This window comes from Chiloscyllium plagiosum, chromosome 32 (assembly GCF_004010195.1).
Source record: "Chiloscyllium plagiosum isolate BGI_BamShark_2017 chromosome 32, ASM401019v2, whole genome shotgun sequence".
NCBI lineage: Eukaryota > Metazoa > Chordata > Chondrichthyes > Orectolobiformes > Hemiscylliidae > Chiloscyllium > Chiloscyllium plagiosum.
In genome coordinates, this window is record NC_057741.1 from 31873891 (window position 1) to 31901284 (window position 27394).

Genomic DNA, 27394 nt, shown 5'->3' on the forward strand with positions numbered 1-27394 from the left:
GAGTGAGAAAGAGTGAGAGTGAGAGTGAGAGAGAAAAAAAAAATACAATGACAATGACAATTCCTGGTTATAATAAACTGAAGAGGATAGCACTACAACAATGAAAATAAAAGGATATAATGAAAATAATGTATTTTTCTCATCAACCTGGGTTCTGAAAGGGATGTTAAAAGTGATAAGTGTGAATATGGTGCCATTGGCCAGGGCTGAGTGGGCCTTGACAACGCAGTAGGCCCAAAAGCCTGCACCAAAAAGCTGAGCTTGGTCAAGACATTGATGTAGTGAGCAGCAAGAGAAATAAATATCTCAGCACTTAATCACTGTTCAGTCTCCCTGTTCATTTACGTCCATTGTCTAGACTCAGTAAAGAAACTGGTAATGTGCTAAGGCCACTGACAATGATCCTGCACTTGCAACTGGCCGTTTCCACCCTGTCTGCCTCCATTAACTTGCACAAATCAATACAAACACCAACAACATGCAAAAAACATGATTTTAAAAGTCCTAAAATTATTCTCAGGATATTAATCTCCCGTTCCTATCCATTCTTGGCTAATCCCAGAGAGCTGGCAACATTACTTTGTGCCAGGGACTGGGAGGTGGAGTGGGGGGGTCTATTAAGCTTTGCACCTCCTGTTGGAGCAACACAAGTTTCAGTTTGGGTGAGGCCAACTCACTTCAGTTTTGAAAATAGCGTGTGGAACATAACATTTGTTTCTCATTTATGAAGTGTGAATTGGCAGTTTTGGTTGTCAAAGTGACCAATTAATTGCCCTGAACTTTGACAAACATCTCATAGCTTAAGACCGGCCTGATTATCAGAGTCAGGACTGGCAAGCCACCTTCAGCCTCACTCAGAATCGATTGCGCATTGCGTTCTTGGAATATGTCACCTCAGCTGCAAGGATAAATACCAAGAGGCCTAGTGAAGCCATGCTAGTGGTAATATCAATTGAACACTGCCATCTGCACTCTCCAATGAAACAGTGATTACACTTGATAAACACTTCATTACTCTGTGACACATCCTGAAAGAGGTTACATTTCACCACATACCCCACCTCCCTGTTTCAGCTTCTTTCAAAAAACACAACTTACGCGGTATCTTCGCTCTTCCTCGAATTTCTCCTCGAACCTCCTGATCTTCTTCTTCAAGTTCTGGATCCTCCGGGTCATTTGTGCTGGGGTCAGCTCCTCCCTCTCATCGTCGTGGGAACCGAGGGACGAACTCCGACGCCTGCCAACACCACAGCGAGAGCACACTCGCATTAAACTGTGATGCGCCTGTTTTAAATCCAGCCGCCGAAAGAAACGTCTCGTGCCACCCCGTAGAGGTAAGCTCTGATGTCTGAACCTTTTGCTGAGGTATGTGCATTGGCAGCTGTTACAGTGAGGGTCATGCAAGGAGGCCACACAGCCAACTGTGCTAGAGGGTTAGGGTGAGGGTTCGGGTCTTTGAGAGAGCCATCTGCTCAGTCACAATCCGCCTCCCTCCTCCCTCCTCCCAGAACCCCTGCACCTTTCTTTCATTGTAACGCATTTTACTAATTCCCCTTTGGAAGTTACACATTAAACTGCTTCCAACACTCAGTATATTCCAGATCAACCTGGTGAGCTTAAAATAAAATGTTAAAATTTCCTCTCACCTCCCCTTTGGGTCTTTCCTCAAATTAGATTACAACTGCTTGCTTTTGACATTGTGGTAAAAATAGAATTGCCGCTTTGGAGCGTGTCACTCTAACAAGCTTCATTTTTCTAAACGGCTGACGCTGTGAAAGCATGGCATGCCTCTTTACAAACAAGTCCTACAAAATATTTTGGAGGGGGTTTGGAGAAGATTTGGCTGTACATTTGCTCGCTGAGCTGGAAGGTTCGTTTTCAGACGTTACATCACCATACTAGGTGACATCATCAGTGAGCCTCCAGTGAAGCACTGGTGGTATGGCCTGCTTTTTATTTACGTGTTTAGGTTTCCTTGGGTTGGTGACATCATTTTCAGTTGTGATGTCATTTCCTGTCGTTTTTTCCCCTCGGGGGTTGTAAATGGAATCCAAGTCAATGTGTTTGTTGATGAGTTCCGGTTGGAATGCCAAGCTTCTAGGAATTCTCGCGCGTGTCTGTTTGGTTTGTTCTAGGATGGATGTGTTGTCCCAGTCGATGTGGTGTCCTTCCTCATCTGTATGTAAGGATAGTCATGATAGACATGGGGTCATGTCTTTTTGTGGCTAGTTGATGTTCATGTATCCTGGTGGCTAGTTTTCTGCCTGTTTGTCCAATGTAGTGTTTGTTCATGGTCGCCTACAAACCCACCAACACACTAAAACAACAGCTAATGAACTTGAAAGACCTTGTACAGACAACAAGCAAGACTAATGTCATTTACAAAATACCATGCAAAAACTGTAACGAACACTACATTGGACAAATAGGAGGAAAACTAGCCACCAGAATACATGAATATTAACTAAACACAAAAAGACATGACCCAATCTCACTAGTATCCTTACATACAGATGAGGAAGGACACCACTTTGACTGGGACAACACATCCATCCTAGGACAAGCCAAACAGAGACATTCACGAGAATTCCTAGAAGCATGGCATTCCAATTGGAACTCATCAACAAACACATTGACTTGGATCCCATTTACAAATCCCTGAGAAAAAGAACAGGAAATGACATCCACCAACCCAAGGAAACCTAAACACATAAATAAAAAGCAGGTCATACCTCCAGTGCTTCGCTGAAGGGTCACAGATGATGTTACCTCGTATGGTGACGAAATGTCTGAAAACGAACCTTCCAGCTCAGCAAGCAAACTTACATCAAGAATCTCAACCTGAGCTACAAATCTTCTCAAAACGTGTTGGAGGAGATTTATCAGAATGATGCCAGGCACAAGAAACACCTGGTAGGATGGACTGGAGAAGCTAGAATCACCCTCCTTGCAATGAGAATGTTACAAGGATATTAATTTGAGCTGTTGAACTACAACGGGTTTTGATGGAACTATCAATTCCATAAGGGACTGGTGCCCTGAGGACACAGATTTATAATACAGCAGATGTGTGTCTTAAAATTACAGGAGGAGGAGAGACTGTGTAGGTTACGGCGATAATTAGCATGTAACTGAAGAGCATTAGACTCTAGGCTTAATCCCTGGTCTGTGCTGAGTAATCCAATCTCAGCTTGGGTACATTAAGACAAGTTCGGAGAAACAAAGTGTGAAAGACTGCTAAGAACTAATCCAGTCCATTGAAAAGGTTCTAGCTATCAGAAATTGCTGACCATGCTGGAGCTCTTTACTCTGGAAGTGGTAAGCTGTAGGATGATCTGATTGAGGTGAACAACAGAGGGAATTCAAAATGAATCTATCTTTTCTCCCATTCTAGTATCTGAATATGGACTTCTCTAGGATTGGTCCATGCTTGAGAGCCAAGTACAGTAGTAGTTTGCACTTGCCTCGTTCAAGATGGTTATCTGGGAAACTCTCCTGTTCTTCCTTTGTGGATTGGAAGGATTTACAGGCTGACAATCAACCTATGTGGCCACATTATGGATGTAGAATCATCACAGAATCCCTACAGTGTGGAAACAGGCCACTTGGCCCAACACCAACCTTCCAAAGAGTAACCCACCCAAGCCCATTCCGCTACCCTATTCCTCTACATTCCCCCTGACTAATGCACCTAACAGACACAGTCCTGAACATTACGGGCAATTTAGCATGGTCAATTCAACTAACGTGCACATCTTTGGACTGTGGGAGGAAACTGGAGCATCTGGAGGAAACCCACACAGATATGGGGAGAATGTGCAAAATCCACACAGACAGTTGCCCAAGGCTAGAATTGAACCCGGGTCCCTGACATTGTGAGGCAGCAGTGCTAACTACTGAGTCTATTTTCCACAAAGTCCTGAAATGGGACTGAAACCCAGGGGCAGAAACAGCACCAGGAGGTCAAAATAACTCAAGCTAAAGCTGTGCAGGCTTCGAGAGGTCACCATGGAGTTATTTGGGGGAAGGGGGAAGAATAGCAATTCAGGCCTCCCCTCCACACTCACCTCATGAAGGAATGGGAATCAGGAGGTGATGGGGGTACTTCTGTATCGTTGAGAAACTGTTGGCTCTGACCATAGGCGTAGAAACGAGGTGACAGCATGGGATCGGAATCCTCCTCCAGCAGTTGGCGAATCAGCCGGCCAGCCTGTGGCGATACCCGAGCTTCCTCGGACTCGGCATCTGGGCTCTGCCACACCAGGGGTGCCGAGACAGACTCTGAAACAACAGCAGCCACCAGACAGTGTCAAAAACCTTCACTGCTGAATGACCGTGGTCACCAGTCGCTGCTTTGTAAACCAGCGTGCTGCGTGAAAATCCTACTTTTAGCCTCAGCACAAACATTTCATTCAGCTCTGGTCATCCTGGGCTTCAAATCAGGGCTGGGTGACCAGTGAAGAGCAGTAGCCACATTTCACTCTACATCCTCTCAAAATACGCTGTGTACTCGTACGTGTGTGCATGGTGTATTCATTATTTTGTCTGTATGTGCTTACCTGTGTGCATTGGCCAGGGTTTTCATCGCTTGTATTGTGGATGCTGTGTTGTTTAGAGTGTGCATCTCTCGTGGGGTGGTGTGTGCACACATGTGTTGGTTTGCATGCGCCTCCATTATATTGTGAATGTGTGTGTTGATCTGAAGTTTGTGTATTGTATTCTGGACATTCGTGCAGATCTGGTGTGTATTGATCAGGTTGCAAAGATGTATGTACATGTTGGTCTGGGTGTGTATTAGATTGTGTATGTGCAAGTGTTAGTCTGGGTGTATATGTTTACATCAGACTGTGGATCTGTGTATGTTGTCTGTATGTGCACTTATCCATGTGTTCCTCTGTGTGCATGCACATTGGTCTGTGACCATCCCAGTGCCTAGGCTAAGTACGTGTATTTACAAATGTGAATCTATGAGCCTTAAACCAGAAGGCGAAATCAAACCCAGCTCTTTTCACCATACAGCGTCGAAACCGCAGAAAAAGAGGTGGGAGGCAGAGAATTCAATTCAGAACTCATTTCATTTACAGAAAGCCTTTCTGGGCAAAATGCTAAATATCCTTCTCAAGAATTAAGTCTTCAAAATAAATTGCTTATAACTGCGGGCAAAAGTACCAGCCCATTCAGCCCAGGATGTTCTGCAACGTCAGGTTTAGCTTATTAGAAGAGACAGTTATATTTAGTCAAAAATCAAACAGGTTTAATTTTCACAATCCTTCCAACATAAATAGAGCGGTAAATAACCCGCTAGCTCAACAGACGCGGTAAAATTAAATCAGAAATACAAAGAAGCTGGAGATTAAAATGCATAAAAATGAATTCCTTAAAATTATATGTTGTTACTTTTAAGAAACAAAAAAAAATGATCAAGTGCCTGGGCTAGAAAACAGCATCCCGAACCTGGGTGAGAAATAGACAAGGAAAGGTTACCTCCCCATTCCTTGCCCTCGGTGAGACCAGTCAGATCCAAGCGAGGGATCTCCAGAGAAGCGCTCCCTTCCAGCGTTGCTGCCTCGGGACTCCTTGGTGGTTTGGCCACGTCGCTTTGACTCAGAGGTTCTTGGATCTTCATGGCTAAATTCTGCAAGCCCCAAACAAGAAGGAAAAAAAAATGCTTCAATTGCATATATTTTAAAAATTAGCGATGTTGGGAAGGGGGTGGGGGGGGAGAACTTGGAGACGAATGAGAGGGAAGGGACTGAAAGCCCTCTTCCCCGCTGGTTCCAAGTTCGAACAACACCCTGCACACAGACACAAGACGAATTCCCTGATCGCGATCCGCCCACTATATTGGGCTGGGAGATCTGGAGACTGCCCATCTGCTTTATCTGCAGAAGAGCCGGCCCTTTTTGCACAGTGACAGACAGCTTCCTCTCCCTACCTCCGTCCACCCCACCCTCCAGCTTGTTTACATCTTACACCCAGTACTTGCCATATAAAAAAAAAGCTGTATCCAGGCTGGCCCCTTTGCAAATCTCCTCACCCTCAGTGAGGACTGAATTTAACAAAAAAAAACAAAGAGCTAAGGGTTGGGAAGAGAGGAAGATGCTCCCTGAGCCGTCAATATTATAATGGGGGATGGGGGGGGTAGTACAGAAGGCGACTGTTGTGAACTGGAGTGTATGTGCACAGTCACACACACACACACACACTGATGAAGCCTGCAGTTTACTCTGCACAAATTCACACAATTTCCTATGGATGAAGTGGGGCTGAGATATAAGTGAATCCAGGTTGGGCGTGGATTCTCTATTTATAGACAGCGGAAACGTGCCCCCCCCCCCACACACACACACACACTCCCGCCAGACACAAGCTTCAGGATGAGAGTGCCGTACGGTCATTACGTGATTCGTAGCGTCTCTCTGAACAAAAGGCGCTTTGGGACACACTGTTCTGGCAATCAGCCAGTACACACCACCAGGCAAGAGCAGAGAGCTGGAGGAGCTCGGCAGTGTCGCTCGGCTGCTGGCCGATCCGTCGTTTTAAGTTTCATTTTAAACCCCACCCCAGTTAGTGTGTTTCACATGAGAATTACACTTCACTGCCCCCGTGGACTTGTTGGGCCGAAGGGCCTGTTTCCACACTGTAAGTAATCTAATCTACAAAGTTGCTGAACAAGTCTCAGGTCTGGCAGCATCTGTGAAGAGAAATCAGAGTTAATGTTTCGGCTCTGGTGACCCCCCCTCCTCAGAATTGGATAACAACAAATATGAAAACAAATTACTGCGGATGCTGGAATCTGAAACCAAAAGAGAAATCTCAGCTGGTCTGGCAGCATCTGTAAGAAAAGAGCTAACGTTTCGAGTCTAACTGACCTTTTGTCAAAGCTAAAAAAGAGAGAAATAGGGAGGTATTTATACTGGGCTGAGAGAAGGTGAGTCATAGCTCCAGAAAGCAAAGGTAGCAATAAAGAGGTGTGGATAACAACAAGTTGCATTCATATAGAACCTACAGCTCTTGTGGACGGCTCTCAGAAAGTTAGCGTGTAGGTACAGAAAAAAGCCCCGGGGAATAAGAATGGGAGTGGTAATTTATTGCAAGCGTGCTCACGAGTAGAAAACTGTAGTTGTCCCTGTCTGGCAACTCCAGGGGGCATTGGCGCCTGGGAGTACTGGTCTCCTTACTGAAAGAAGCAGGAAAGTCCAATAAAAGTTCATTCGATTTGATGAGAAACCTGCACAATGGGTGGAGATCGAGCTTAAATTCTCCAAATGTGAGAGAGTGAGTGGTGATCTGATTGGAATGTCAAAACGTATTCAAAACGTATTGGAGCAAACATTTGTGTCGAGAGGCTGTTTCCAATAATATGTTCCATAAAACAGCCACTCGGAGGGTCCACACACTCAGATCGGTGGGCTGGTATTTGATTTGGTTAGATTCCCTACAGTGTGGAAACAGACCCTTCAGCCCAACCAGTCCACACTGACCCTCCGAAGAGTAACCCACCCAGACCCATTTCCCTCTGACTAATGCACCTAACACTATGGGCAATTTAGCACAGCCAATTCACCTGACCTGCACATCTTTGGACTGCGGGAGGAATCTGGAACACCCGGAGGAAGCCCATGCAGACACAGGGAGAATGTGCAAACTCCACACAGACAGCTGCCTGAGGATGGAATTGAACCTGGGACCCTGGTGCTATGAGGCAGCAGTGCTAACCACCGAGCCATCATGCTACCCCAAATATTAATTGAATTCAAATTCCACAAACTGCCATTGTGGGATTTGAACCCAAATCCCCAGAATACTGTCTAAATCTCTAGATAATTGGTCCAGTGATAATGCTGCTAGGTCATCACCACTTCTGTTCCTCAGAAGTCTGCACAGTGGCTGGGGAAGTTAGAGGGATCTAGGTATTTTCCTCAGGTTAGAGATTCTGGAGTTAGGGAACAAAAGCATAACATAAAGGGTGTGGACTCTCTGGAATTCTCTATCCCAAAGGTCCGTGGTTTCTCAGCTGCTGAGTATATTCAGGACAGAGATCAATAGATTTGTGGGCTCTAAGAGCATCAAGGTTTTAAGAACAGGAACAGGGGACTGGAAATGGTATAGAAGTGCAACCATAATATTTGTAAATGACCTACTCCTGTTATTACGTTCTTTCATTATGAAAAGATAGTACATAAATGGGTCTGTTTTCCCTTTTGTCTTTGTGAACCATTCTCCAGGCCTTGCCTCCATGCTACGCTGTTCATACATTACTACTCCTTTTACTTTAACCAATTCAGGGAAAGTACAAGTTCACCTTGGGTAGTTGAAGGACCTACACATAGAGGGAAGATGGTGACATATTGATAATAATACTAGACTAGTAATCCTTCGGTCAAAGGTAATGTTCTGGGTTCACATTTCCCCATGACAACTGATGAAATTTAGTTTTGATAAATATTTGGAATAAAAAACTAGCCTAGAGTTCTCATGTCACCACTGTCATTAAACAAAAAAGACACCTGGTTCATTAATGTCTTCGAGGGAAGGAAATCTGTCCTTGTTAACTGTCTGGGCTATATGTGACTCCAGACCTACAGCAAATACCGAGTCCTAACTCTTCTGAAGTGGGGTCGAGAGTGTGGTGCTGGAAAAGCACAGCAGGTCAGGCAGCATCCGAGGAGCAGGAGACTCAACATTTCAGGTATAAGCCTTTCATTAGGATGAAACCTTTATTCCTGATGAAAGGCTTATACTCGAAACATCAATTCTCCTGCTCCTCAGATGCTGCCTGACCTGCTGTACTTTTCCAGCGCCACATTTTTCGACTCTGGTGTCCAGCATCTGCAGTCCTCACTTTCTCCTCTTCTGAAGTAGCCTGCCAAGTCACTCAGAGCCAGGGGACTAAATGCTATCTAGCCACCAAAACCTACATCCAATGAACAAACAAAGAAAAAAAAACATAACACAGGAAACTAGTCTGCGAACACGTTGACGTGGGAATGTTCTTTGATGCTCCAGGGAGTAGAAGATAGAAAATCTGATCTCCAGCACTCGCACGATTGCCAAGATCCAGGGAAGGGCAGCAGGATTCCATCCCTTTTGGCTACTGATTGGGATCAAACTTTACAAAGCAGCATGTGATTCCCATGTTCTCATGCTTTGGAGTCTAGGACAACTCATGGAAGGTATCTCAAAGCAGCGGAGAAGGATTAGCAGAGAAGCATACCTGATGCTTCAAGGACTAGCTGCTCTGCATGGGTCAGAATCTGTAGATTCGACTCATCAGCCACCTCAGAACCTATTGAATCAGAATGAGAAGCAAGTCATTCTCGATACTGAGGAACTGGCTGAGGGAGAAGACCTCTGAGGATTTATAATGACATGTGGAAAAAATCTTTTTACACAGCAGAGCTTGGAGGTGGGGGGAGGGGCGGTGAGAATCTGGAATATACTGCCTGAGAGTGTTGTAGAGGCAGGTTCAATGCTTGTGGGAATTGAATACTTAATTGAAACTATAACATTGCAAAGCCACATGGAAAACTTCATGGTGTGGAACTAGCTAAGTACCTCTTGAAGAGGGCTAGCAAGGACACAGCTCAATTATTTCCCCATTTGGGAAGTTTCAAACAAATTCCTTCAAATGGGCAAAAAAAAAGGGAGATTGCAACAATTTGCATTCACAAAGCATGAATCTGTTCTTTTTTTAGAAGTTCTCTTTAAATCTTTGGGAAAATGTTCCTTCAGTAACAGCTCTGTCAATTAAATGATGTTGCTTTTGAAGGAGATCCATGTATTCCACGCCAGGGCTATTCACCCAGGAGCACAGCTCTGGTGAAGCCGAAATAAATTCCTCTTGGCATCTGCCCAGTTCCAACCCATTACAGCTGTAAAGAGGTAATGACACAAAAGATGCCCCCAAAGTTAGCAGCAACAGCTGACCTGAGGTTTGACACTTACATAAAAGGTTACTTGGGAAGAGCTGAAATATTTAAATTGCACCTAGTCATGTCCTTAACTTTACAACCAATTAAACATTTTTGAAATTTAGCTACTGCTGTAATGTGGGAAATGCAATCAATTTGTGCACAGTGAAATCCTGTGAACCACAACGTAAAAAAAAACTTATCAGATATAGGACACCTCGAGAACTCCCCTCCTTTGCTTCAAACTATAGGGATGTTTAAGTTTCACACATGGACGAGAAAGGACAAGGCCTCCGCTGAATGTCACATTTAAAAGACAGCACAGCATTTCAAAAGAAAAAGGTGATAACACAACTGCAGATGCTGGAAATCAGAAACAAAAACTGAAATAGTTGCAATGTTTCGAGTCCAGTGACCTTCTTCAGAACTAGTTAAACCAACCTCTTCCGAGCTACGGTTCTGAAGAAGGATCACTGGACTAAAAACCCTGCTTTCTCTCCACAGATGTTCCCAGAGTTGCTGAGTTTCTCCAGCTATTTCTGTATCTAAAAAGAGAACCAGCCTATTCAAGGCTCTGGACTAGGCTTGAACCCATAATGCTGACTCAGAGGGAGTGAGTGCTACCACTGAGCTAATTCAACTGTGTAATTTGACTCACGCTCAACATGATTAAGGCTTTTAGGAAGAAGCACAGACAATCATTCAGCACGTTATTCTTCTTCAACAGCAATGTAGAGTGCAGAAGGAGTTTGTTCAGAGGAATTGTGGAGCAAATTATATGACCACAATTTGACCCATCTATTAGTTGGTGGAGATATTGTTGAGCTTTTATAATTCTCTACCACAGAAGACTGCAGATGCTGAGTCATTGTGTATGTTCAAGACAGAGATTCAGAGAATTTTGATATTAAAAAAATTAGAGATGCAGTCGGTTCTGCAATAACATGTTAGTTCCATTCTCGTGCAATCAGTGTTAAAAAGAAAATCACGTAATAACAGCACCATTTAAACTAATGGGACTGGAATCGCATTACAACCAAGACATGCTTTAAAAGTTGGGGCTTTAGAAACACTGTCCCCAATTTGTCAACTGAGTTATCGCGAATTCGCATTAACGAAATGTGTGTTATCGCAGAATGACCTAATAGGATAGAGCAGGAAGGCATGCTGGTGGAAGATCAGAGATAAAAGGGATGAAAGGGTATAGGGAACAGGGTTGGATGATCAGCCATGATCACACTGATTTGCAGATTAGACTCAAAAGGCCAAATGGCCTACTCCTGCTCTGATTTTCTATATTTCCAAATTGGGCCACATCTCAATCACTGTCAATCCAAGCCCAAAGGGCCAAACGGCCTATAATCTTGTGGTTTCATGCTTCCACCACTTGGCTTTTGTTTCAGAAAAACAACATTTGCAGCAATTTGCTTCCCTTCTTTCAAGAGCTGCCAACACTCAAGTCTGAACACTGAATTTGAAAGGTTCAGAAAAAATTTACAAGCATGTTGCCAGGGTTGGAGGATTTGAGCTATAGCGAGAGGCTGAACAGGCTGGGGCTGTTTTCCCTGGAGCGTCGGAGGCTGAGGGGTGACCTTATAGAGGTTTACAAAATTATGAGGGGCATGGATAGGATAAATAGGCAAAGTCTTTTCCCTGGGGTTGGGGAGTCCAAAACTAGAGGGCATAGATTTAGTGTGAGAGGGGGAAGATATAAAAGAGACCTACGGGGCAATGTTTTCACACAGTGGATAGTACGGGTATGGAATGAGCTGCCAGAGGAATTTGTGGAGGCTGGTACAATTGCAACATTTAAGAGGCATCTGGATGGGTATATGAATAGGAAGGGTTTGGAGGGATATGGGTCAGGTGCTGGCAGGTGGGACTAGATTGGGTTGGGATATCTGGTCGGGTTGGACCGAAGGGTTTGTCTCCATGCTGCACATCTCTATGACTCTATGAAAGGCACCAGCATTGCTTGACACTTGTCCCAATAAATTCCCACTTCTTATGGGCGCTGAGTGTTTACCTGTGTTGTGAAGTACTGAGGGCATTACCAACATGCTAATCAGAGTTGAAAGACAATAATGCCAATTCTCCTATGGACACACATAAGATCCAATTTAACTGTCGTCTCGAAATTTGATCATGTCAGCAATAATTAACTATCTGCCCAATAGCCTGTTGTATGGAGTGAGGGGTGGAAATACTCATAAGCAGTTGCACAAAGCAGGCAGCTATATAACAATATCCCTCTGAACTCCACACAAAAAAGGAAAATCAGGTGGAGCTCAGTTGCCAATGCACTAATGACCTGAAACTTGATTGCTCTGTCTTCACTGTACCAGAATCAAAGTCCTGGAATAGCCTTCCTAACAGTACTATAGGTGGCCCTACGCTACACAGGCTGCAGAGTTTCAAGAAGGTGGCTCACCATCACCATCTGAAGGGCAATTGGGGATGGACAATGAATGTTGGCCCAGCCAGTGACACCCACATCCCATGATGGGAACAAATGAATACCCTGTTATCCACAATGACTTACGACAAAGTGAGATATTATCAGAATCGGTGTATGTTTCATTTTTTGACCACAGCCACAGAATGCCATATCAACTCAAAACTCTAATCTTCTCCACTTCAATAATAAGTACAGAAGTGACCATTTGGCCAGTCATACCCCTGCTATTTGAAAAAGCTATCCAAATTGTCCCAGATCCCCACTCTTTCCCCATAACCAGGCAAGTTCTCTTCTCTTTCAAGTCTCTATCCAATTCCAGTTTGGACATTTTCCTCACTTCTTCAGGCAGTGCAGTCCAGAACATAAGTATTAAATGTATGAAATATTGCTCACAATCTCCTGTCTGATATCGGAAATACTACATACTGCCATGAAAGCCCTAATATTTTGAACGACTCTAGTAACTCTCCACTTAACTATTTCTCCTTGTGAAAAATAAATTGCTGTCTCTCCTGTCTCACCACATACCTGATCTCTCACCACCTGGTGAGTCATGCTCAGCCACTTCTTCAAAAGCTCTGACAACCTTCCCATAGGGTGATGTTTGGCACTGATCACAACTTTCCAGCTAATGTATAACCACCACCTCAGATACTATTCAACCAGCTTTTGTACTCTGTGTCTCTGCTTATAAAGCTTAGGATCTCATGATTTTTTTTGTTCCCAATGTTAGACTCCAAAATGGAAAAGCTGCTGTGCAATACATCTATTAAAGTAACAGGCTTGATAGCAACTTGGATTGTTGCCACATTTGTTATATACTCTACTCTTAGATTAAACTGTAGTAATGCAACTTAGAAAAATGACACTTTTGTTGCTTACCAGAGTCAGTTTAGTATGATCGTAAGGCTCCCCACCGCAGAATGCATTTATGCCTTCTTTTCTGAAGCAGAAAGTTAAGCACATGTAAGATCAAACTGCAAGCAAGGTTTATAAATATGCAAATAACAGGTTTAGTGGTTACTATTCATCTTGGTACAAGCTACTTCCTAGGCAGAAAGAAATTGTGTAATGTCACACTGTACATGGCTTTAGGACACCTCAGAGTGATCAGAGTCAAGAATAGTCACGTAGAAAGTGCAACAAGCTATTTTAAGCAGGTCCGACAAACAGAAGTCAGATAAATGGCAAGATATTGTGTTCTTTTGTTGGTTGAGGGATTAATATTAGCCAGAACACAAGACAGAACTCTCCTGTTCTTCTTCCAATAGTGTAATGTGATTTTCTTTCCACAAACCTGAGAGGGAAGATGGGCCTTCTGCTTTAATGTTTCATCTAAAAGATAGCGCTTTCTACAGGATAGCACTGCCTTGATACTGCACTAAGAACTCCAGCATAGTTTTTGGCCAAGAACTTTTGTAATTCAGAGGTAAGAGTGCCACCAATTGAGTCAGTGGCATTTTCTAATATTGGAAGTGATGTCAGAGGCAATCTGGAGCTATGGATCAAGTGATGGTTACAAATTAATTGAAGGTAATTAGATAAGAGCTTGATTGGTTATACATATAAATGGAGAAAACAGTTCTTGGGGTGTGGTTGTAGTGTCCCATATCTGAGCCTGTAGGCCTGGGTTTTGGTATTACCACCATTCTATTAATGCAGAGATCCAAATAATATTCTGGGGACCTGGGTTTGAATCCCACCATGGCAGATGCTGCAACTTGAATTCAATTAAAACAAATCTAGAATAAAATTAAAGAGTTTAATGATGACCACAAAATCATTGTTGATTCTTGTAAAGAAAAATCTGGTTCACTAATGTCCTCTAGGGAAGGAAACTTCCACCCTTACCTGGTGTGCACCTGACTGCAGACCCACAGCAATGTGGTTGACTCTTAACTGCCCTCTGGGCTATTAGGGATGGGCAATAAATGCTGGTTATCCAGCGATGCCCACAGCCTGTGAATGAGTAATACAAAAAAAAAATCCCGCTTGCTCCAGCGGTGTATAATGCCATCTCTGAACAGGTTATTTATATAAAATGGGAACCATGAGTGGTGCTGTGGCTTAAAGCACTGCCTAGCAAACAGGAGATCCCGAGATGGATTTCAGAAATACCGCTTTCATGTTCCACCTGCCCCAGATGTACGTCAGTGTGTGTCTGAACAGCTTGATGAAATTACTGTAAACAGGGGAAACGTAATCTGTGGGTGTGAGCGTTGTAAGAAAACTAAGATTAGAAAATCAAATCTCTGGAGCATGTCTAACAAATAATTTAACGTCCCACCTTATCAATGTAAACTGTAAAACAATTAAATACATCCTGTCACCTTTTCATTAATAATGTATTGCTCAATATGCCCTGAGGCATGGTACACTGGCGAGACTAAGCAGAGGCAACGGCAACGGATGAATGGACACTGCACAACAATCAACAGACAGGAGTGTTCCCTCCCAGTCAAAGAACACTTCAGTGGTCCAGGACATTCGACCTTGGACCTTCAGGTGACTGTCCTCCACTGCAGACTTCAGGGCAGGCAACAACGCAGAGTGGCTGAACAGAGGCTGATAGCCAATTTCGGTACCCATGGGGATGGCTGCAACCGGGACCTTGGGTTCACGTCACACTACAGGTGACCCCATTGCACTATACACACATACCCGTATACACACACACACGAAGACCCTCTCTAAAGCACTCACACATACACACTCTATCACACAGTACATTCACACCCCCGCACCCTCCCAGCACCCACATGAATTTGTACATGCAGAATTACATTTTACTTTGCTCAAAAACTGCATGAATCCATGTAAGATTCTGTAAATCTGTTTTTTAGATGAGAATCAGTCTGACCACAGACAGTCTCACACAGGTCAGCTCACACCTTCAATGCATTATCTGGGCCGACATGACGCCAATTGTCAAAAGTTCACTTGAGAATGCAACTTTTAAAAAATGTTCTGCGCTTTACATATGAAAGAACTGAAACCAACATGGTCATTCTAAAAGAGGAGACTTAAACAATCCAGATCTTTTTTAATATATCATTTCAGTTACATCACACTGTAAACTTTTGCTATAGAGTCTGTGTCTTACAATCTTATACTCCACAGTTTGATCAGCTTTGGGAGAAGGACTTGGTGAAAAGCCTGGCTAAGAGTGATTTCGCAGAAGCACAAGTCACATTCCTGGGCCATGTCATCAGACATGGACAAATTGCCCCACAGGATGTGAAAACAAAGGTTATTGGGGAGTTTCCCTTACCATTGACGAAGAGGTAAGTACTATGATTTCTCAGACTGAGTGGGTTTTATTGGAAGTTTGTACTGAATTTAGCAGTGCAGTTGCTGCACTGACTGACATGTTGAAGGAGCACAGAAACTTTCAGTAGATGGCAGACCATCAGAAGGCATTTGACAGCCTGAAAGCGGTGTTAACCTCAGCCCCAGTGTTAACCACATCCAATTACCCACAGGCATTCAAAGTGTCTACCGATGCGAGTGATGTGGGTGTCAATGCTGTGCTCTTGCAAGAAGGTGAAGAGAAGATGGAAAAACTTATTTGGTATTCATATCGAAAATTGAATAATCAACTGTATTCTCCAATTGAGAAGGAGATCTATATTTACAGTAAGATGTCTGAGACAAATGTATACACTGATCATAACCCATGAAGGTTTTTGTAAAAATTTAAAGATAAAAATACCAGACTGTTTGGATGAAGCTTATGGTTATAGGCATTCAATTTGAAAATCATAGATGTGGCAGGATGACAGAACATAATTGCAACTTTGATGAAGGAAGACAAAGGCATTTGGTAGCAGGAAAAACTGGACTGAAATGGACCGTAGGAGGGAATGCTTGCAGGCTTAGAGTCAATGTAACGTAAAATGTACTGTGGTGTACTAGTAAGACTAAAGGCTTTTAAAATGAAGCCATCTTTGTATTTTGATGGTTCATTTTTTTTAAAGCAAGGAGGTGTGATGCTACTATGGCTTTAACAGGTGTATTTTGTCCATTCTTTTTGAAGGGAGGTTCAGACAGAGGTGATAAGCTCCAAGTCAATAAATTAAACAGCTTGTGAGGCTGTGGGGATTTTTAAAATTTGTAACAATGGAAGCAGCCTGAATGGGTGGGTTTAAGTTCCCACAGAACCAGGATTTTCTGTTTATTTTTTAGTAGCTGTCAAGGTTGTGAAAGCTGTTACATCTCTCTCTCTCTCTCTCTTTCTTTCTTTCTGTTACAGCTAAAAGCTTGGGTTCTCTTCCTGCTGCTAGAATTGCATCAGAGACAATCTATTTTACCGAATTTGCCTTTACCAAGGGTGTGCTTTGGGATGTCACTGAACTGGGACTTTTCCAGCATCACATTTTTCAACTGATGTCACTGAACTGGAACAGTTAATGAGTAATTTATTATTTTGTTAAGTATTTCAGTAGAGTTACAGTTAAGCCAATTCTTTTATTTTTATTTTGTCTGGATTTTAACTACAGTGTATGTCCACAACCACCTGATGAAGGAGCAGTGCTCCGAAAGCTAGTGCTTCCAAATAAACCTGTTGGGACTGTAACCTGGTGTCATGTGATTTTTTAAGTATGTATGAATAAAACGTGTTTCGCTTCAAGCCTCGTTGTTAAACCAATCGAATTGCATCTGGAATACAACACCTGACACTTGCCTTTTGAAATAAGAAAAAAGTTAATGTCTAGGCTATCTCCTTGACATGTTTTAAGGGGGTTGGTCCGGTCCATAGCAGGTCCAGTTGGGCTTCAGCTAGTAGGTGCCTTTGCATGGTTACATCAGTAATCCCAGACCAACTGGTCCCTTGGCATCTCATTAAGGGTTAAGCCAAAGTCACATGCCTCTGTCAGTCAACCTAACCTAGTCAAAAATCCTGATACAGAATCTCCTGGCTCTCAAATTGCTGAAATAAAACAATAGCATCTCAGACTTTGACTTAACTAAATCTGTCAACTCTTGAAAGGTTTTAGTATCTGGTGCCTCAGGGAAAGTTAGGCTCCTAACAAGCTGTCAGGAGAACTGCTTGACACTTTTCATCTGCCCCAATGTCATTTGCCTGGAAAAAAAAACACATATTTTCCACATATTGGACCCAGTCTTGGGCAGCAGGGCTGAATGAGGGAAGCTTCCCAAATAATGACATGATGCAAGCAATGCTTGCCCCAACTCAATGACAACTGTTGTGAGCAAGTTTCCTCAGAATGTGTTTTACTCGCAAGGCCACTGAAGTAACTCCACAGAGGCCAGTATCCCATAACACCCTTTATTTGAATGTGGGGAGTCCTTGACTCTGGTACAGCCTTGTTAGAACCAGCACCCAGAGTGAACAGGAGGTCGGACACTCCAGGGCTCTCTGTTAACCAGATTAACAGCCCCAATCAGGGAACTCATACTCCATGAGGTCCACCTGGCTGACCTCGTTACAATCACTACAGGCTCCATGGTCAAACTGTGTGTCATTTTGTTTCATTCATGCTAGTCACCCCTGGACCTGTGTTCCTTTTAACTGTGCAATCACAACAGAAAGAGAAAACGAAGAGTGGAATTCTAAAATGAACCACTCAATCACAGACAAAAACCCACCTGTCGCGTTCAGTTGCATCTTCTGGCTGGGTCAGGAAATTTAGGCTTCCGCCAGGCCCTGACATTCCAAGGGATGGATCAGGAGACCAGGATGACGTAATGCTGCTGCTTTCCATGGGCTGCCAGACAAAAAAAGGATTACAATAAAACTCTTCAGTCTCAGTTCTCCGAGAGCTAGACAGTATAGGCGATGAGAGGTGGGGGCTACTCTGGGGTTGAACAGTCAAGAACCACAGGCCAATCATTTCGGACTGAGACGGGAGAAGCGTATTTACTCAGAGGGCTGGGAATCTTTGCAATTCTCTGCTCCAGGATGTTGTGGCTGTTCAGTCTTTAAGCATATTCAAGAATGAGATCAATAGGATGCTTTCGGACAGGAAAGAATCTAGGAATTAGATGAGGAGCAGGGGGTGAGGGGACTTGGGAAATGGATCTAACATGGAAGACTAGCCATGATCTTGAATGGTGGAGCAGGCTTGAGAGACTTCTCGCTCTTAAGATGCTCTGGACTCAAACATTGAAAACTGCATGGGCTTTCATTCAAAGGATATCTATCCACTGATACATTGAGGAGGAAGTGAGGACTGCAGATGCTGATACATTGAGTCAGAAACTGCAAATGATAGATATTGAATGAATGACATGATTCATGACACAGATCCCAACCCCGAGTATTTCCACTCCACTGCTTGCGAGCAAATCATTCCTGGTATTAGTCACAATTTTCAACCATGAAAATGTCTTCAGCCAGGACTGTATCAATTAATAGCGCACCTTCTCTGTGCAGACCAGAACACAAATATTACACAAAGACTTTCACCTCTCACCCTATCGCAGTGAAAGCAAATACTCCAAGCATTTGCATTTCACTGCAGCCTTTTTCACACCATCCCCAACTGCGTCCCACCTGTTCAAGTGCATACACTGCTGTAATGTGCAGCAGCTAATTCACACAGGGTACGGCCTGTAGACCAGAATAGTAAAGCACAGGGTTTCCCCAATATCAAGCCTTAGAATGGAGCCACTGATCGAGTTACCAAGGCTGCTGGTTCAACAATTGAGGAAGGATGGACCATTGGGCCAGCTGGGACAGGGAGGAGTGTTAGGAAGGGGAATGTTATCAGTTTCCAGGAATACTGACAGGGGCGAGGGTAATGGGCTAACATTCCTCAAGTATCAATGTCAGATGAAGCTGCAGAGTCAGGTTAATAAACAAGCAAGCTTCCTGCCAATGTGAATGAAGGGCTGGCCTTGTTCAAAACTGACATGGAAAACCTGCCCCTAGTTTTAATACATTACTTCCCCTTTTAAATTTCACCTATTTCTCAAAACGGCAGGAGGATCCCCATCTGGCTAGCTGGTAAAGCCACTGGCCACTATGCTAGGAGGTCAACCAGTAATTCTCCCCATGTCTGCATGGGTTTCCTCCAGGTGCTCCAGTTTCCTCCCACAGTCCAAAAATGTGCAGGTTAGGTGAATTGGCCATGCTAAATTGCCCATAGTGTTAGGTGAAGGGGAGGGTCAGTGTGGACCTGTTGGGCCGAAGGGCCTGTTTCCACTCTGTAAGTAATCTAATCAGTACATGAAGAATGGTGTTTTGTTGTGCACTTGAATTTACTGCTGCAGCAATGTGAATTCTTGCTGTATTGAGATGACCTGTAATAACTGGGACAGAGTTATTCCGTCCATTGACTCCATCTATAGTTCTCACTATCTTGGAAAGGCAGTCAACATAACCAAAGACCCCTCCCAGCTTGGTTATAAGTTCTTTCAACCTCTTTCAGCAGGCAGAAGATACAGAAGTTTAAGCAACTGGACCAACAGATTAAAGATCAGCTATTTCCCGGCTGTTATTATACTGCTGAATGGAACTCTCAAATTTCAAATCTAGTGTTGATCTTGTACTCGGTGCACCTTCTCTGCAGCTGTAACATTGTATTCCTCACTCTGTTCTATTACCTTTATGCACTTTTTATAGTATGATCTTCCTGTACTGCATGCAAAACAAAACTTTTCACTGTATCTAGGTACATGATGATAAATCAAATCAAATATGCAAATATTACATTGAGTTTACTCTCTTCTGCTGAGTGAGGCAGAAAACAGCAAGTTAATAGGGAATTAAAGCAAACGCAGTGTGCAGTGCCTTTTCCCTCTGTGACATATAAAGCAGTAGTGTTTTACCATGCATGTCTCTCTCTCTCCAGAATATTCTGTGCACAGTGTACCAAGCTGCCTCTCAGGATCAGCAACGTTTGCTGAAGATGCTCCAAGGAGGTTTTAATACATGACCTCTAGACCCACCTGGTTGAACAGCCTGCTCTCTACGTGACATTTTCACATCCAAGAAAGAAAAACGTGGGTACAGGCAGATACTGCCACAAGAGAACATTAGCAAGCAACTTTGGAGCAGCAAGTGGAATGGACAGCAGTTGTGTGCTACATGGCTGAACACTCCAATCCTTGGAAAGTGGCACTTCTGAGTAAATCCATGTCTGGACAACTGAGACAGCAGAGCTGTGTTGGCAGGAGTCAATGAATGGGCAAGGAATTAAGGGAATTAATAATGAGACTTAGCATGCTGGAAAAGTTCTGTGGGTCAGCTGGATGGTGATAACACAGACCGAATAGAATAGAATCCCTACAGTCTGGAAACAGACCATTCAACCCAACACATCCATAACCATTCTCCAAACAGCATCCCACCCTGACAGACACACCCTCCTATACCTCTGAAACTCTGCATTTCCTATGGCAAATTCACTTAATTTTACAGATCCCAGACACAATAGGCAACTTTTTAGCACAGCCAATCCACCTAACCTGCACATCTCTGGACTGTGGCATTGAACCAGAACACCTGGAGGAAAGCCACGGAGAACATGTAAACACCTCACAGAGGGTCACCAGAGGCTGGAATCGAACCTGGGTCCCTGGTGCTATGAGGCAGCAGTGCGAACCACTGAGCCACCGTGATACTCCAAATTGCAGAAAGTGGACGTGCAAGTTCAGCAGGTAATGAGAACAAATACATTTTGGAATTTGCAAATGGAAATTGGGCATCTATTGCTCAAGAAATGAAGTTTTAAAGTGTTGGTGTAACCATACAAGGCATTGGTGAGATTGAATCTCGAGTACTGCATTCACCTGAGAAAGGATGTACTTGCATTTGAGGTAGTTCAGAAAAGATTCATAGAACTCCAAGATGGGAGGCTTGTCTTATGCGGAAAGATTGAACAGTTTAGGTCTACACCTGCTAATAACTGAGAAGAATGACAGGAGATTAGATTGAGATTTATAAGATGCTAAATGGGATTGACAAAATAAACGTGGGGCAATCTAAAATGAAAGGTTTTAGGGGTGGTAGATATAAAACAAGATGAGGAGGATTTCCTTCTCCCAAAGGAACTGTGGAAATCATTGTCACAGAGTTGCAGAATCAGTTGTTAACAGAACTCAGATGGAAAATTACAAAGGCACAAAAGAAGATGGAATTAGGTGACAGATCAGCCATAATCTTCGTGAATGTTGGAAGAGAGTGAAGGGGCTGAATGGCCTACTCCTGTTCCTAATGTGGTGGATGCCAGGACAATGAATACATTTTGAGGAGGAAATAAGCAGATTTTTAATTAGCAACAGGTTAAAGAGTTGTGGGGAGCAACAGGAAAGTGGAGTTGATGCCAAGACAAGATCAGCCATAATCCATATTAAAGGGAGAGCAGGCTGGAGGGTTGTTCTGCTCTAGTTCCTCCTGATTATGGCAGCTACAGGGCTTTAGTGACTATCACTATTGCATTTCATTCAGTCCGAAGGCTGTGCATTTGCTTGGGCTGACAGGCTCATGTAACACTGAGGGCTCAACACAATGTAGGAGGCACAGACCTTCAGTTAAGATGTTAAACTAAACAAATACCTTGCTATATTTTTAGCTGAGTATCAAAGTTCAAAAAGTGCTTGGGAAAGCTCCCCAGTGCTGTGACCAATATTCACACCCCATCCAACGTCATGAAGGAAAAGCAACAGATGATCTGGTAATAAGGAACAAAAAGTGGTTGAGAAATGAGGGAACATTGCATCTGTGGAGAGAAAAAGACTTGATGTTTTAGGTCAATGACCTTGCCTGGGAATGGGAATTTGGGATTTGTTTTTAAACCAGTGGTAAGGGAGGGGATGAAAGAAATGAAGTGTGGAAGATGGGGGAGATTTCATGATGCCACAGCCATGAGTAATGGTAATGGATATACTGAAAGAACAAAGATTGCTCCCAAATGAGGTGTGAAATGGGACATTTAGAAACGCCGGAGTACACCATGAGGGGATAAAGGAAAAACAAGGGGGACTGTTCTGCTTGGCTGCTGCATCATGAAATCACTTGATGTTGATCCCCAACTCGGTCTCTCTTCTGTAAAGGTCCTTTCTCTGAACTGTTAACTCTCTCCCCAGACGTGCCCTGATTTACTGAACGACTCCCTCTTTTCCTCTTTTTTTTTCCCTCCCTGAGATTTCTCGCATCTTGCTTTTTCAGTACCTTGGGAATGGTCACAATGCCGTTTGTGGGATCTTGCTGTGCACAAACAAAAGGTGCTACAGAAATGGGTCTATCTTACTCTGCATTTCAGGTATTATAGCAATAATGGCCTTATTGAAGAATCTGTAAAATCCTACATTAAAAAAGAAAATGCTGGAGGAATCCAGCAGGTAGAGAGAAAATATTGTGTCTGGTATGTACCTCCCTCAGAACTGAATAGGGCTGGAAATTGGTGGTAAGTCAGTGACTGAGAAAGAAGTATTGGCGACATGAGAAAAATCTTCACTACACAGCGATTAGGATCTGGAAAACTGCCAAAGAGTGTGCTAGAGGCAGATTCAAGTGTGGCTTTCAAAGGAAAGTTGCATAACCCACCTGAACAGAAATCATTTGCAGGGCTATGGGGACAGGTGTAGGATCTGGGCAAATTGAGCTGGTCTTATAATGGGCCAAATGGCTTCCTTCTGTGTTGTAACCTATAATGTGATGTCTGTGTGAACATACCATTGGAGAATCCTGGTTGTCATTTAGCACAGAGAGTTTACAACTTGATTTCTGTCTCTTTGGCTTCATGCCTTCCTCGATGTAACTACTGTTGTTCTCTTTTAGCTTTTTATCACTGGCTTGGGAAGGTTCCAGAAGTCCCGATCGTCCCTCCTCACTGTTACAGGGAATATTCTCTTTGTTGATGCTGTCCCTGCGGAACAAGGCAGGTTTGAACAAGTTAGAGAGATGCTCTTATGAACTCGGAGTGCAATCAGAAGGAGCTTGGTACAAAGCCTACTCCTTGTTTTGCCTTCAACATGGTCAGCTTGCACTTCACACAATAATTGGGGCACTTTTGCTGTCATGATGACGAGGAGGTGAATTTCCTCAGATCTTCTCATGTTTAGTTTCTGTAATTTTGGCAGCAAGCTGGTGGATCTAAATGTGGATTTTCTGAGCAACTTATGACAGGAGAAAATCTGAGGAAACTCGGCCGTCAATGCTCACTAATACACCCCATAATCTCCATCAGAACCTTCAAAAATTATACCCCTCAACCTCTCGTAATAATCCCAAGAATATCCCGCAATAGAATCTCCATTAATACTCCCCAAAACCTCCAGTAAAATGCCCTGGAATTTCTATTAATAAATCTTAAAACATCTCACAAAGGTTTCCACTTTTGAAGTGAGGCGAGGAACTGCGGAGATGCTGAGAGGTGTGCAGTTAGGAAGAGCATGTTACAAAAAGAGAGCAATGGAAAGAAAACACAAGTGGGATTAATGCACCTCAGAATCTCCATTAACACAAAATACACCTCAGCAGGAGCTTCGAAAAGATAACAGAGTTTCTCCCAATCACAGTTTATCTACCTACTAATCAGTACTCTCCTCTCACACAGTATAAATATTATTTTGCCTTTACTCTTGTGAAATGTCCTGAAGAGTGCAAGATGAAAAACCTTGACAAAATGTGACTTTTTTCAGCAATTTTGAGAGGCTGGAATTTTGGAAGAGCAAAAGGGATTTGAGTGTTCTGGCATACACATCAGTAAAAGCCAGAGCACAGGAAGAAAACATGATGAGAAAGGTGAATGGGCTATCAGTCTATTTATCGAAATGACTGAAATAGAGCACACAGAATGCTCTGTATCCATCTGTGTTTAGTCTGGTCATCACATCTCAGGAACGACATATTGGACTTGGAGGGACATAGTGATTGGAATGAGGTTGGTCAGGTGGATCTTATTGAGTATGATTCCTTGATTGCGACCAATCAGGAAGCCCTGGCTGACAGATATAAACAGGAGGGAGGGGCGGGGGCTTGTTGGGTCTGTATTGTCTGCACTTTTGTATGTAACGGTATTGTCTAATGTACAAATGTCATTGTCACTGTCTTGTCATATGTCGAACTGGGATTTGAGGTTTGTCCTCCTCTCCCTGTAAATTGGTTGAACGGTAGGGTCCAGGGCCTAGCTTTGCTGCTCCTCTCCCTTGTAAAATTGCTGTCTTTTGTGTACAGCTGTCAATGTTTTTTTGTAAACTGTTTTGTAATTTGTTTAATTAAAAAAAAATAAACAGGGCAGTGTTTGTCACTGGCCACCCGGGTGTTTTCCTATCTTCCTGGTGGTGGAAATTGAATAAAGATGTGTACAGCTGTCAATGTTTTTTTGTAAACTGTTTTGTAATTTGTTTAATTAAAAAAAAAAATAAACAGGGCAGTGAAGGGCAGTGTTTGTCACTGGCCACCCGGGTGTTTTCCTATCTTCCTGGTGGTGGAAATTGAATAAAGATTCGTGCACTTTGTGTCTTTCACTGTGTCTCACACCTGCACACAGGGGAAAAAAATAAGCACTACATCACTTAGGTGGTAGTGTGGGGGTTAAATTAAAAAAAATAAACAGGAGGGTGGTTATTTATGAAAAAAAAAACCCAAAAAAACCAGGAGGGTCAGTGATATTGTTCACTCTGAGAGCTGCCTCTGAGGGAGCTGGATCAGTGTGTGCGTGTTCAAGGACTTTTAAAAAAAAGTCTACTCAGCGCCAGATTGACCTCCGGGGGGGGGGGCACGGGCGCCAGTCGGCCGGTCTTTTGGGTTAATCTCCAAACCGTTCGATGTGACTTTTTTAAAAAGAAAATATTGCTCTGGCATTACAGACAAAAAAGTTTAAGGGGCACACTAAAAATAAAAGCTATTGTTTTGAGGAGTTGAAAGATGGATTTTCTGTGTGCTGACTTTTTTTCTGGGCTGAAAGGAAAAAAGACTACTCTTTTAAAAGAGGCTGAAAAGTACATTTAATATTTTTGATATGTCTCCCATGTGGGTTACTGAGGTTAATCATGGTCTTGGTTTTAAAACAAAAAATGGACAAGAAACAAAAATGGCGAAGCCAGTAAGTGAAGGTAAGATGTGTGTTTGTTTACATGATTCTAGAGTGAATTGTAAGCTGTGTAAACTCATTTTCACAAAAGTATTAAATATAATCGGACCGCGAAAAGAAAAGAGCACTACCACAGTTAGGCGGTAGTGTGGGGGTTTAAAAAAAACAAAGGAAAAAAAAAAGGAAAAAAAAACAGAAGTTTTCAACATGGATGCTGGGGAAAAAATAAGCATAAAAATAAAAATTAACAGGAGTCTTTCCTGGTGGTGGAAATTAGAATAACGATTCGTGCACCTTGTGTCTCTCACTGTCTCACACCTGCACACACACACAACATGGGTGCTGGGGAAAAAATAAGCACTACTGCAGTTAGGTGGAAAAAGAAAAAAAAAATAAATAGGAGTCTTAGTGTCTCCTCAATCTAGGGACAAGCTCTGAGGTAGCTGGTCAGAGTCCACATACTGTGCATGTGTAAATAAAGGATGACTTGGTGACAGGATACTAGCCTCTGTGTAATGATTTCAAAAGTGCACATCACACATTCACTATTAAAGCCTTAAGAGGTTAAATTATGAATCTGGGTTACATGAAAGTACCTTGTGATCACCTAATTTTGGAAGGCATAATTGAGGCATTTAAAATGATAAAGCATTTCAATGGTGTAGAGGCAGAAAGACAAAGCTAGTGGTAATGCCTCTGGACTAATCATGGTCTTGGGGTTCAAGTTCAAATCCTACCAGACCAGCTGGTGGTATTTAGTTTCAATTAATATATTTGGAATATAAAGCTTTTCTCTGTAGTGGAACTACCACTGATTGTCAAAAAATGCATCCAGTTCACTCGTGTCCTTTGGGAAGCAAATCTGCCATCCTTACCCGGTCTGGCCTTGGGTTGAGGCTTGAAACTGGTCAGATATGTTCTATGTTGTCTATGTTGCAGTGACTTCCCAACTGGAAGTCGTCGTGTCGGCATACTGGTCGTCATGTGTGGACCCTTTGTGTGGTTGCTCAGCTTAGAGGAAACATTGCTCACCAATGGGTTGACCAGTGTGGTGAGAGAAGGTGAAGATCTGTACCAGCGCTGAGGAGCAGTGACTATTGCTGCCTCAGAGCCTCCGATCCAAAAAGTTCAGTTCGTGACCCTACTTGGGGTCTCAATCGCATTTTGCGAAGCCCTCAATTAATGAGCTGGAGCTGGGGTCTTCAGGAATAAAATCAGGACATACTCTTACATGGGAGGGCAGTAGAAATCATAACTCACCCTAAAAAGCTACAATAATGGCCAGTGATAGATAGAGGGAGCAACTTTAATAATCAAGACTGGTGGAATAGATTTTTATTGGGTACAGACATACAGCAATGCAGAGCAAAGATGGATAAGTTGAGTGGTGATGCAAATGAGGAGGTCTTGTAGCAGTGGATAGTGTCTCTGCCTCTGAGCTACAGGCTCTGGGTTCAAGATCCACTTTGGGATTTGACAGTCAAGGAAGATGTGCTCAGAATGTGGCCAAACAGGGGGTCAAGCACTGGCTTGTAAATCCTCCAAATATACACAGAAGGTGGATGGCAAGAGTGGGAGAGATTCCTGGGGCACTTTTCCATGGGCACAGTTCAGGTCAACATTGGGTGGGAGCCAGTGGGGTTAGCCTTGACATTGCCCTGATAACCACAGTAGGGGAAGAGTCCTGGGGAGATTACAGAACTCATGCTAAAAGCAACAGGAACAAAAGGAAAACCACACAGACTGTGGGCTGCATGGACAAAGCATACTGATTTCATCATAGTGTTGAAGGTGAGCTGGGGTTTGGGGTGGCATGATTGACACTAGTATGGGGACACACATGGGACAGGGAATGGCTAGACTCATTAACCTGGTTAACCTGGATGGACTGCAGAACTATCATTAAAACAAGGAGGAAAGCCACCCTTGCTTTAAACCAACAAAGGACAGCCAACATCACATAGGTCTTAGCCAGTAATATATTAACTGGCTGTTTATACTTTACACACACACCTTGC

The 27394-nt window shown here is 43.2% G+C and overlaps 1 protein-coding gene across 4 annotated transcripts in view; it reads right to left on the reverse strand.

The window, feature by feature from the left end:
* The window catches only part of LOC122539484 (protein FAM13A-like), a 220360-nt gene that overhangs the window by 19630 nt on the left and 173336 nt on the right, over positions 1-27394 (reverse strand). For all 4 annotated transcript variants that reach the window (XM_043674376.1, XM_043674377.1, XM_043674375.1 and 1 more), the window contains 6 exons: positions 23015-23207; positions 17983-18101; positions 13255-13315; positions 5485-5635; positions 4068-4281; positions 1099-1237 (listed from right to left, as the gene is read on the reverse strand). In XM_043674376.1, coding sequence (XP_043530311.1) covers positions 1099-1237; positions 4068-4281; positions 5485-5635; positions 13255-13315; positions 17983-18101; positions 23015-23207 — 877 coding nt within the window. The remainder of the gene's footprint in view (positions 1-1098; positions 1238-4067; positions 4282-5484; positions 5636-13254; positions 13316-17982; positions 18102-23014; positions 23208-27394) is intronic.